The 12,222-nt window shown below is 38.8% G+C and overlaps 1 protein-coding gene across 2 annotated transcripts in view; it reads right to left on the bottom strand.

Moving 5' to 3' along the window:
• The window catches only part of DCAF1 (DDB1 and CUL4 associated factor 1), a 92,113-nt gene that overhangs the window by 41,649 nt on the left and 38,242 nt on the right, over positions 1 to 12,222 (bottom strand). For both annotated transcript variants that reach the window (XM_065933594.1, XM_065933595.1), the window contains 2 exons: positions 1,768 to 1,905; positions 268 to 780 (listed from right to left, as the gene is read on the bottom strand). In XM_065933594.1, coding sequence (XP_065789666.1) covers positions 268 to 780; positions 1,768 to 1,905 — 651 coding nt within the window. The remainder of the gene's footprint in view (positions 1 to 267; positions 781 to 1,767; positions 1,906 to 12,222) is intronic.

Genomic DNA, 12,222 nt, shown 5'->3' with positions numbered 1-12,222 from the left:
AAAGACATGTCTTAACATTTGAATTTATTTTCACATATTTCCTGACAGAAGACTAAAGAAACTCTTCCTCCCTCCTTTATAAACATATAAACACATTTTGTTCGAAAAGACCTTATCAGGAGTGACTTTCGTAAGACTTTACCAGTTTGACAGACTTTTCTGTATTAGAATGAAAACACATCAATGTATAATATGCCACCACAAAATACCCCAGAAATAAACACAGTAGTCTTGAAGCGTGAACACTACTTTTCCCAGTAAGCTTACCTCCTGATATTCTCCTAAAGGGGTCAAATACTGGAGAATAAGTCGCTGCTCAATAGCAGGAGTCATAGGATAAAGGGTATAATTGGTGCCAATCACCCAGGGGGACATTTCTGACCAGCTGCTATTGGACAATTCAACAAACATGCGGTCTGGATCAGACGATGAAAAACCCAACTTTTGCTTGGCTTTCCTGAAGCTCTCTCTGTCAGCCTGTTTTGTTGACTTGTTTTTCCTCAATGCCCCTTCTTCAGGTTTGGTTGCTGAGTTCACCCTGCTACTGGTCTTGTGGCCTGACTCAAGATGAAAGGAGATCTCCATGTCTCCAGAAGCTTCCTCTTGTTCGCCATCCACTACATCTACAGCCATGTCGCCATAGTCCATATCCACAGCTTCTTCATCCAGAGGCAAGAGGGGTTCAGAGGAGAGCTTTCGTGGGCTAGGACGCTTGCTTTCTTGCCTTGAAGTTACTTCCTGAAGCTGGAGCTCCCTCAATCTTCGAAGCACTAATGCCACCTATCAACAGATATTGGAATTAAACAGGTTTATCTCTTTTGTATCTTAATTTAAACAAGTCAAGAAATTCTTTCTTCCATTTAAGGATACTCAGGCAGTTATCTCAATGACTGGTAAGAGTACAGATCTGACAAGTATGTTGACTTGATTCCTACAGCTTGATGAAATATAATAATGGCTAAAAGTCTCATTCCCCATAAAATTTCCAGGAATCCAAACCAGAAGATTTACAGATAAAACCTAATTCACAACTCATCTGTCTGGATCATGCTGGACTGGACCATCACATTTGAAGGGGCAGACCCTAGGTATAGTCACAATTTTTAACACATGTCTTTGAAAATCAAACATGAAGGTTTTTCAAACTTTTATCTGTATTCTGTTAAATACTGTCATCCACATTACACCTAATTACATAAGCTATTTTTCAAGTTCACCACTTATGTTTTCCTTTAGATACTCATTTTTTTGGTCCAATCAAAAACTGTAGTATTATGCTTAGTTTAAAAAAAAAAAAAGAATGATCAGGCCTGCAACTTATTTTAAACTGCATTAAAAAAAACAAACAATCATGAATAGACAGAAAAGCGGGGTAAATGGACAGATGAGTACATCATAAATATAAATACAGTAAATGCTCACAATCAATGTAAGTGGTCCATATACAGGTGTTTGCTGTAAAATTGTATTTTGCTATATGTTTGAAATTTTTCATAATCCAAATGTGGGAAAGTAAACGGGAATGGTACTGTTTATCTGGTACAAACTATCATGATCTTTGACAAAATGAAAAACTGCTATATTAAAGTTAAAAAAAAGAGGTACAGTCAAAACTCTTACATAAGGTAGGAGCTGAAATACTGATATTATAGCTATACTTTAGTACAATGAATACGAATAAGATCTACTGACTCAACGTCAAATAGCAAGAAAGAATGAGTGAATATACTATCTTGCGTGAAAAAATCATTCTGACACGGCCCTTACCAGCTGTGAATTCTCATCCCTGTAGTTGGCAGCAATGTCTTGGTTTTCCATAGCACCTCCTAACAGACCAGTAGAGTATGTCCTCAGTGGCTGATCAGCCTCTCGGGCCCACTTGAAAAGATTCTCAACAATTCCTTCCTTTAGTAAAGGAAATGAAATAGTACAAATCAGGTGGGTAAAGATTTCATAATTCAAGATATAGGCAATGACTTCAGTTTATAAAAAAAATTTTAATATTTCAATATTGCTCATAAGATTACAAAATGTAAGCAAACTAAATGTACTATAGTAGGTGGTTTAAAATAACTGTGCATCTGTGAAACAGTCCTATTTATCCACTAAAACTCAAGCTAAAGATCAACTATCACATAATGTAGCTATTAAGACCCAAAAGGTTCCATAACCAAGCGGGGAGCACTAAAAATTCTATGTGGCTCTTTGAAGTTCACAATGCACAATTAACATTATCAATGTCTAAGAAGTCCTCCATAAAACAAGTGTTTAAACTCCACATATCCCACTCTTATTTATTTTTTATTGTGAAATAAAATACATAAACATGTACAGTCCAAAGAAAATGAAAATCACCTCTGTGATTTACCAATGAGTTTAAGGGCTTCCCTGGTGTCTCAGACGGTAAAGCTTCTGCCTGCAATGAGGAAGACCCAGGTTTGATCCCTGGATCGGGAAGATCCCCTGGAGAGGAAATGGCAACCCACTCCAGTACTCTTGCCTGGAAAATTCCATGGATGGAGGAGCCTGGTAGGCTACAGTCCATGGGGTTGCAAAGAGTCAGACACCACTGACAGACTTTACTTTCACTTTCTTTCACCTTAAGAGAGAGAAACCTCCCATGTGTCCTTCCCTATTCATCAACCTCCTTCCTCTCCAAAGGGTATCTACCTTCCTAAATTTTAATAATTTTCTTGTAGAGCTTTTGTTAAATGTTATAGGCTTTGAACTGTATAAACTGTGTGTGTCATACGTATTTTCCTGCAACTTGTTTCTTTTACTCAACATTATGTTTTTTACATTCATCTATACAGTTATGCTCCAGTACTCTTGCCTGGATAAACCCATGGACGGAGGAGCCTGGCAGGCTGCAGTCCATGGGGTCGCGAAGAGTCGCACATGGCTGAGCAACTTCACTTTCACTTTTCACTTTTATGCATTGGAGAAGGAAATGGCAACCCACTCCAGTGTTCTTGCCTGGAGAATTCCAGGGATGGGGTTGCACAGAGTCAGACACGACTGAAGTGACTTAGCAGTAGCAGTATACTGTTATGTATAACTGTCACAAACTACCCAACATAAGACAGGCTTTACATACAATTTACTTAATCCTTGTATCAACTTTGTATGACTGGGCAAAGTACTATATTTACAGAAGAGAACACTGTCACAATGAGGTTAAGTAACTTACCAAAAGTCACAAAACTAGTAAGCAGCAGAGCTGGGTGGGGTCTTATCCCAGGCAGAGTACCTCCAAATGCTCTTCACCTCCATGTTCTACTGCTATTTTGTTCACTTAACTTTTACCTTTTTGTGTGTGCAAATATGTCCCTAGAGTAGACACCTAGGAACAGAACTTCTAAGTCACAGGTGTGTATGCTCAACTTTATTAAAGGAAGCCAAACCATTTTTCAAAGTGATCACAACAATTCACATTTCCAACACTGAATAGTCCATTTTTCAATACATCTTTACTAAAAGTTGACCACTATCAGACTTTTTACTTTTTGTAGTACAGTGGGTATGAAAATTTAATGCTTCATTTAATTTTAATTTTCTCATTTACTAATGAGGTTTAGCATTTTTTTCATGCCTTGTGATCATTCATACTTCCACCTTCTGTGAAATACCTATGTCTTTTACCAGTGTTTCATGATAAGCACAACTTCTTAATTTTATGTAATCATATATAATAGTATTTTCTTTTAAACTTTGTGCATTTTATATCTTAAACTCTTCCCTAAGGTCATGGTGTCATTCTCCTATATATTTCTAAGTTTTAAACTTTCTTCAAAAAAGTTATTAACACTCTGAACAATACACTGAGAAATTTTGTTTTAAAATACTTACCGATGTGAAAACAAACATATCATCTACTTAAGTGTCTTTCTTTCTTCTTTCTGAGCATCACAAAAACTTTAAATACTAACTCCAACTATTCCTTTCCATTACATGTTACCCAGAATTTGTTCCCCCTTTTGTCCCCCCAAAATTGTAGTCATTATTTCTAGGTTTACAGACGTTCTCTGAAGACACTCTACTATGGCCTCTACTGATGCTGTGGCAAAACTTGCTGTGAATTTGCAGGAATCTTTTTTACTCTAGTTGCTTTTAAAATCTTTTTGTCTTTGGTGTTCTTTTTTGGGCTTTCTGAATTTGAGTGGTCATGTCTTTCATTTATTAAGATCCTAGCCTCATCTCTCTGAATACGGCCTTTCTATTCCGTGTGTATGTGTGTGTGTGAGAGAGAGTGAGAGAGACAAAGAGAGAATCTGAGTGGTCACGTCTTTCATTTATTTATAATATCCGAGCCTCGTCTCCGGAGAAGGCAATGGCACCCCACTCCAGTACTCTTGCTTGGAGAATCCCAGGGATGGGGGAGCCTGGCGGGCTGCCATCTATGGGATCACACAGAGTCGGACACGACTGAAGTGACTTAGCAGCAGCAGCAGCAGCAGCAGCCTCGTCTCTCTGAACACTACCTTTCTATTCTCTGTGTGTGTATGTGATCTTTGTGCCCTCACGGCACAGCATGTGGGATCATAGTTTCCCAACCAGAGATAACCTATGCTCCCTGCAGTGGAAGCGTGGACTGTTAACCACTGGGCCACCAGGGAAGTTCCTTCTATTCTTTTTCTGAAATTCCTTTTAGATACATTCAAAATTTTCTAATTCTGGTCTCCATATCTCAACTTCTTTTGTAATTTTCTTCTCTTTTTTACGCACTTCATTACTGACTATCCTGTCAGATATTCAAGTTCATTAATTCTATCAGTAGCTATGTTAAGACTTTGGTCTACGTCTATTAAAATTTAAAATTCAATAACTGGAATTTTTATTTCCAGTAGTTCCTTGATTCGTTTTCCATATGGCCATTTTTTCCAGTCTTAGAATTCTGATTCCTTTTTAACATTCAATAATCTTTAACTATTTTAACCATTTTAAGTGTGCAATTCAGTGGGATTAAACACATTCACAATGTTATATAACCATTACCACTATATTTCTAGAATTTCATTATCCCAAACAGAAACTCTTTATCCCAGCTTTCAATAATGGATAGAACTGAACAGAAAATCAACAAGGAAACAGAGGAGCTGAACAACACTGAAAACCAATTCAATCTAAAAGACATATAGCGAATACTCTATCCAACAAGAGCAGAATACACATTTTTCTCAAGTACAGGTGGAACATTTCCCAGAATAGACAATATGTTAGGCCACAAAACACATCTTAATAATTTTAAAATGGCTGACCTCTTACAAAGATTTTTTTTTCAATCACAATGGAATGAAATGTGAAATCGATAACCCAAAAGAAAACTGGAAAATTCGTTATGTGGAAATTAACAGTCATAACCAACCAACGGGTCAAATTAGAAATCACAGTAAAAAATTAGTACCTTGAGATGAATGATAACAAAAACACAGCACACCAAAACTGGTGGGATGCTGCCAAAGCAGTGCAAAGAGCAAAATTTATAAGTACATAAAGTTAAAAAGAAAAAAAGGTCACAAATTAATAACCTAATTATATACTTCAAGAAACAAGAAAGAGCAAATAAAACCCAAAGATAACAGACATAAAAACAATAATAAAGTTTAGAATGGAGATAGATAAAATACCAAATAGAAAAATATAGAAAATTAATGAAACCAAAAGTTGTTTTTTTGAAAGGATCAAAAAAAAAATTGACATAGGGCTTCCCTGGTGGTACAGTGTTAAGAATTCACCTTGCAAAACAACGGACACGGGTTTGATCCCTGGTCCGAGGAGATCCCACATGCCGAAGAGCAACTAAGCCCATGCACCACAAGTACTGAAGCGTGTGAGCCGTAGAGCCCAAGCTTTGCAACAAGAGAAGCCACCACAATGAGAAGCCCGGGTACTGCAACAAAGAGTAGCCCTGACTGGCCACAACTAGAGAAAGCCCAAGAGCAGCAACAAAGACCCAGCACAGCCAAAAATAAATAAGTAAATTTTTTTTTTTAATTGACAAACCTTGAGTTAGACTGACCTCAAGAAAAAAGAAGAGAAGACAAATTACTAGAATCAAAAATAAAAGGGAAGGCATTATTACCAATTTTACAGAAACAAAAAGGATTATAAGGGAATTCACTGGCAGTCCAGTGGTTAGGACTCTGTGCTTTCATGTTTGAGGGTACAGGTTAGATCCCCGCTCAGGGAACTAAAGTCCTGCAAGACATGTGCTGCACAGTTAAAAAAAAAGAAGTGAGGGAGGATTTCAGGAGAATACTATAAACAAAAAATTTAGTAACTTAGGTTAAATGGACAAACTTCTAGAAACACAATCTACAAAAACTGACTAATGAAGAAACAGAAAAACTGAACAGACCCATAACCATTAAGGAGGGTTAACCTGTCATCAAACCCACCCCAAATAGAAAAACCTAGGACCAGAGGGTTTAACTGGTAAATTCTACCAAACATTTAGGGAATTAATACCAAGCCTTTTAAAACTTTTCCCAAAAAATTGATGAAAAGGGAAAACTTCCCAACTAATTCTATGAAGCCAGCATTACCCTGATACAAAGACAGGGCAAGGAAACTAGATATCCCTTATGACTATTGGTGCAAAAATTCTCAAAAAATACTTGCAAAATGAGTTAAACAGCATTGTAAGAGATTACTGAATATACCACAACCAAGTCAATCTACCCAAACGCGCAAATACGGTTCAAAATGCAAAAATCCATCTATGTAACAGACTGCATTAATGGAATTAGTGTGAATTAATTTTTGTAAATTAGTAGAAAACCACATGACAGTGTCAGCTGATAAGAAAAAATAATTTGACAGAAGTAAAAGCCCTCTCATTAAAAACCACTTCATAGGGCTTCCCTGGTGGTCCGGTGGTTAAGAATCCACTTTGCAATGCAGGAGACACTGGTTCAACCCCTGGTCCAGGAAGACCCCACAAGCCGCAGAGACCATGTGCCACAACTATTGGCTCTAGAGCCTATGAGTTGCAACTACTGAGCCCATGTGCCTAAAGCCCATGCTCCACAACAAGGGAAGTAACTGCAATGAGAAGCCTATGCACCGCAACAAAGAGGAGTCGAGGAGTCCCCTGCTCACCTCAACTAGAGAAAGCACATGCAAAGCAACAAAGATCCAGCAAAGCCAAAACACACACACACACACACACACACACACACTCTTTATAAACTAGGAACAGAAGGAAAATTCCTCAACACAATTAAGGACAGTTATGGGAAAAAAAAACAGAAACAGAGCTAACATTACACGCAACAGTAAATTAAAGACTGACAGACTTTCTCCAAAGATTAAGAACAAGACAAGGATGTCTGCTTTCACCACTTCTATTCAACATAGTTGTTGTTATTCAGTCACTAAGTTGTGTCCAACTCGCAAATGGCAAGAAAAAGAAATTAAAGGCATTTATTTTGGAAAGGAAGAAATAAAATTAGCTCTGTTCACAAATGACATGATCTTATACATGAAAAACTCTATAGATTCAACACCCCTCCAAAAAAAAACTTGTTAGAACAAATGAATTCTGCAAAGTTGCAGAATACAAAATCAATACACAAAAATCAGTTACATTTCTATGCTAGTAATGAAAAATCTTAACAGGAAACACATCCAATCATTATTTAACTGCTGACTCTTAATCATGGAGGATTATTTGCTGGGATACTTTGTAATTTTTTTATAAACTCACTTTTCCTGAAAATCGTTTTTTCTGTGAGAATCCCTTCTGACCTGGATTGTGAGAGCTTCCCCCCAAGAGGGAAGCTTCTGCCAGACAACCAAAGAACATCACTGATCCAGAACAATGTTGTTACTGTTGTTCATTGACTCTGGGGTTGCCAGTCATATAACAAAACTTTCAAACATATACCCAAGTAAGGCCCATGCCCAGAATTTGTCAGAGACTGCCTGCCCTGCCCCTTAGACTGAAGTCAGAGACTGAGAAATCTGTCATCTTCCCACAGCATAAAGCAGATATTTTTCTTCTCCACTGTTTCAGTGACGGTCCCTTGGGAGTCTTAGTTTTACGTGGAGGTCAAGATCCCTGTTCTAACTCCTCACCCAAGATTCTGTCTCCTGTCCTCAATTATCACTTCTGTTTTACAGTTCCATCTTCATTTCTGGCACCTAGGGATTTCACGAAGAGTTTTTTTTACAGTTTACCTGGAATTTGCATTTGTGTGCAAAAGGAGAGTTTATAGGTTACCCTGGTTATTGAGCTTGACAGATCTGGGTAACCCCTTCTATATTAAAACCATTTTTTTCCTCTCTCCTTCTGAAATACCATAGATCATGCTTTTCTTCCTACCTCATGGGATACTGTGAGAATTAAGTGATAGATGCAAATAAAATGCTCGGCACAGGCCTAGCGCTCAATAAATAGTAGCCATCTACCTAACTGACCCCTAATATGATGGATATTTTCATCATAAAACACCTATTAAAATTTTAGGGTAATCTTAATGTTTCAGAGTATGAAACTTTAGAAATGTTGACCTAAAAGGTACAATTTCTGAGATTTCATTCTCTCCAATTTTATCCTTCTGACCTCAAATAACTTAAGACAACCGCAAAGAAATAAAAATGCTATTTTTATCATTTAAGACAGAACTCTTAAAGAATTAAGTCTGTAAAGGTTCTGATCTGACTGGATTAAAAGCATACACTGACAAACTAAACAGTGTGTGAAAAACCTGGTACATATACATCATAATAATACTCAGTTCCATAACACGTAATAGAATGAAGAGACTATACAGCCAAATAATTTTAAATAAAATTTGGGAAATCATTTAGGTGGCAGATGTCCTACTCAGCTCACATTCTCCTAATAAATAGATCAAAAATACACTTACATGTGGAACAATTGTCACCAGAATACCTACGGAACGCTGGCAGAAGACCTCAGACTTCCAAAAGGACAAGCAAATCCCTAAGTAACTGGGTAGGACAAAAGAAAAAGAGAGAAAGAAAGGCAGACAGGACCTGTGCATATGGGATGGAGCTGTGAAAAAGGAAAAGTTTCAAAACTCACAAGACCCTTCACTGGCAAGGAGATCAGCTAGGACAGAAGAGGAGCTTCGGAGCCTCAGAGGAGAGTGCGGCAACCAGATTGCATAGGGCAAAGCAGAGAAAGCCCTGCAGAGACAGTCGGTGCCCCCACCTGACCCTTTCCAATCCCAGACGCTTGCCCTTCTGCTGAGGAGGGCAGGGGCTGAGTCCTGAGACGACTAAGGTGTGGTGCACAGGAGTACGGGAAGAAGCCTGGCCCACCAAAGAAGCAAGACCTCGCTGTTGGGGGTCCTGTGAGGAAAGGGGTGGGTACCCCATAGAAGTTTCTTTCTCTGCATGTTCTCTCAGGTGGCAAGGCACCAACCTACACAAGCCTCAGAAGCAGGCACGAGCCAGCACTACCACCTCAGACTCCAGAGGCAGGTGGGGCTGGCTGGCTAAGGGCCCAGGACTGAGCTCCAACCAATGCCCCCATCTCCCCAGGGGGCACAGGCAGAGCACCACCATCAAGGGTCCCACAGTCAGGTCATGCACCTGCAGAGCTTCTACCAAGGGGATAACAGCCAGCACACACTGAGCAAAGGCTGTAAGAACCCAAACCAAAAACAGCCCTCATGCCAAAAAAACAGTAAAACCACACAAGCTACTCAGGACAAACTCCCACAAATAAACAAACCCTCCAAGACTACAGTAGATAATTATTTCTCCTAAACTCACAGAGTAAGAGAAATAGAAAGAACATGAAGAAGCAGACAAACCACTCCCAGTCAAAAGATCAAGAGAATTCCCCTGAAAGAACAAAGAGTAAAACAGACCTCTTCAGTCTAACAGACACCAAGTTTAAAAAGAATGTAATGAAAATACTGAAGGAATTAAGAAAAACTACCAATAGAAATGCAGATTACCATAAAAAGGAACTAGAAACTATAAGGAGGAGCCAAGAAAAATTAGAAAATTTACTTGCCAAGGAGAAAGCTGATCACTGAGGAAGGCTTTCTTATCTCTCCTTGCTATCAAATGGGTGTATCTTTCCTTTTCTCCTTTGCCTTTAGCTTCTCTTCTCAGCTATTTGTAAGGCCTCCCCTCAGACAACCATTTTTCAGTGATCAATGCAAAGAAATAGAGGAAAACAATAGTATGGGAAAGACTAGAGATCTCTTCAAGAAAATTAGAGATACCAGGGAACATTTCATGCGAAGATGGGCACAATAAAGGACAGAAACAGTATGGACCTAACAGAAGCAGAAGATATTAAGAAGAGGTATAGGAAAAAGACCTTGATGACCCAGATAACCACAATGGTGTGATCACCCACCTACAGCCAGACATCTGGGAATGCGAAGTTAAGAGGACCTTAGGAACCATCACTATAAACAAAATTAGTGGAGGTGATGAAATTCCAGTTGAGCTATTTCAAATCCTAAAAGATGATGCTGTGAAAGGGCTGCACTCAATCTGCCAGCAAATTTGGAAAACTCAGCAGTGGCCACAGGACTGGAAAAGGTCAGTTTTCATTCCAATCCCAAAGAAAGGCAATGCCAAAGAATGCTCAAACTACCGTACAACTGTACTCATCTCACACGCTAGTAAAGTAATGCTCAAAATTTTCCGAGCCAGGCTTCAACAATATGTGAACCGTGAACTTCCAGATGTTCAAGCTGGATTTGTAAAAGGTAGAGGAACCAGAGATCAAATTGCCAACATTCGTTGGATCATCAAAAAAGCAAGATAGTTCCAGAAAAATATCTACTTCTGTTTTATTGACTATGCCAAAGCCTTTGAACATACGGATCACAACAGACTGTGGAAAATTCTTAAACACATACGAATACCAGACCACCTTATCTGTCTGCTGAAAAATCTGTATGCAGGTCAAGAAGCAACAGTTAGAACTGGACATGGAACAAGAGTGGTTCCAAATTGGGAAAGGAGTACGCCAAGGTTGTATACTGTCACCCTATTTATTTAACTTCTATGCAGAGTATATCATGTGAAATGCCGGGTGGGGGATGAAGCACAAGCTGGAATCAAGATTGCCGGGAGAAATATCAATAATGTCAGATACACAGATGACACCACCCTTATGCCAGAAAGCGAAGAACTTAAGTGCCTCTTGATGAAAGCAAAAGAGGACAGTGAAAAGTTGGCTTAAAACTCAACATTCAGAAAACTAAGATCATGGCATCCGGTCCCATCACTTCATGGCAAATAGATGGGGAAACAATGGAAACAGTGACAGACTACTTTTTTGGGTTCCAAAATCACTGCAAATGGTGACTGCAGCCACGAAATTAAAATACAATTGCTCCTTAGAAGAAAAGCTATGATCAACCTAGACAGCATATTAAAAAGCAGAGATATTATTTCGCAGACAAAGGTCTCTACAGGCAAAGCTATGGTTTTTCCAATAGTCATGTATGGATGTGAGAGTTGGACTATAAAGAAAGCTGAGTGCCAAAAAACTGATGCTTTTGAACTGTGGTGTTGGAGACGACTCTTGAGAACCCCTTGAACTGCAGGGAGATTAAACCAGTCAATCCTAAAGGAAATCAGACCTGAATATTCATTGGAAGGACTGATGCTGAAGCTGAAACTCCAATATTTTGGCCACCTGATGCGAAGAACTGACTCACAGGAAAAGACCCTGATGCTGGCTGGCAAAGACTAAAAGCAGGAGGAGAAGGGGAAGACAGGATGAGATGGTTGGATGGCATCACCGACTCGATGGACCTGAGTTTGAACAAGCTCTGGGAGTTGGTGAAGAACAGGGAAGCCTGCTGTGCTGCAGTCAGGGGGTCGCAAGAGTCAGACACAACTGAGCAACTGAACTGAAGGAGAAGGCTGAGCTCAAGGTAATGAATAGCAGAATGAATAATGCAGAAGGAAGAATAAGTGATCTGAAAGAACAAAACAGTAGACAGAAAATGTTTTAAAGGTGAAAGCAACATAAGATAAGGGATAATATATGGGATAATATAAACCAAATCTATGCATAATAGGGATTCTAGAAGGAAAAGAGAAAAGGGGACTGAAAGTGTATTTAAAGAAATTATGGCTGAAAAACTCCCAAACCTAAAGAATACAAAACTAAGAGAATTCTATGAACAATTATATGTTCATAATTTGACTTGACAACCTAGAAGAAATAGACAACTTTCTAGAAGCTATACAGCCCACCAAAACTGAATCAAG

Source organism: Muntiacus reevesi, chromosome 4 (assembly GCF_963930625.1).
Source record: "Muntiacus reevesi chromosome 4, mMunRee1.1, whole genome shotgun sequence".
Lineage (NCBI taxonomy): Eukaryota > Metazoa > Chordata > Mammalia > Artiodactyla > Cervidae > Muntiacus > Muntiacus reevesi.
Note: the sequence above shows the minus strand (reverse complement) of the source record. Positions and strands in the feature narration are given on the sequence as shown.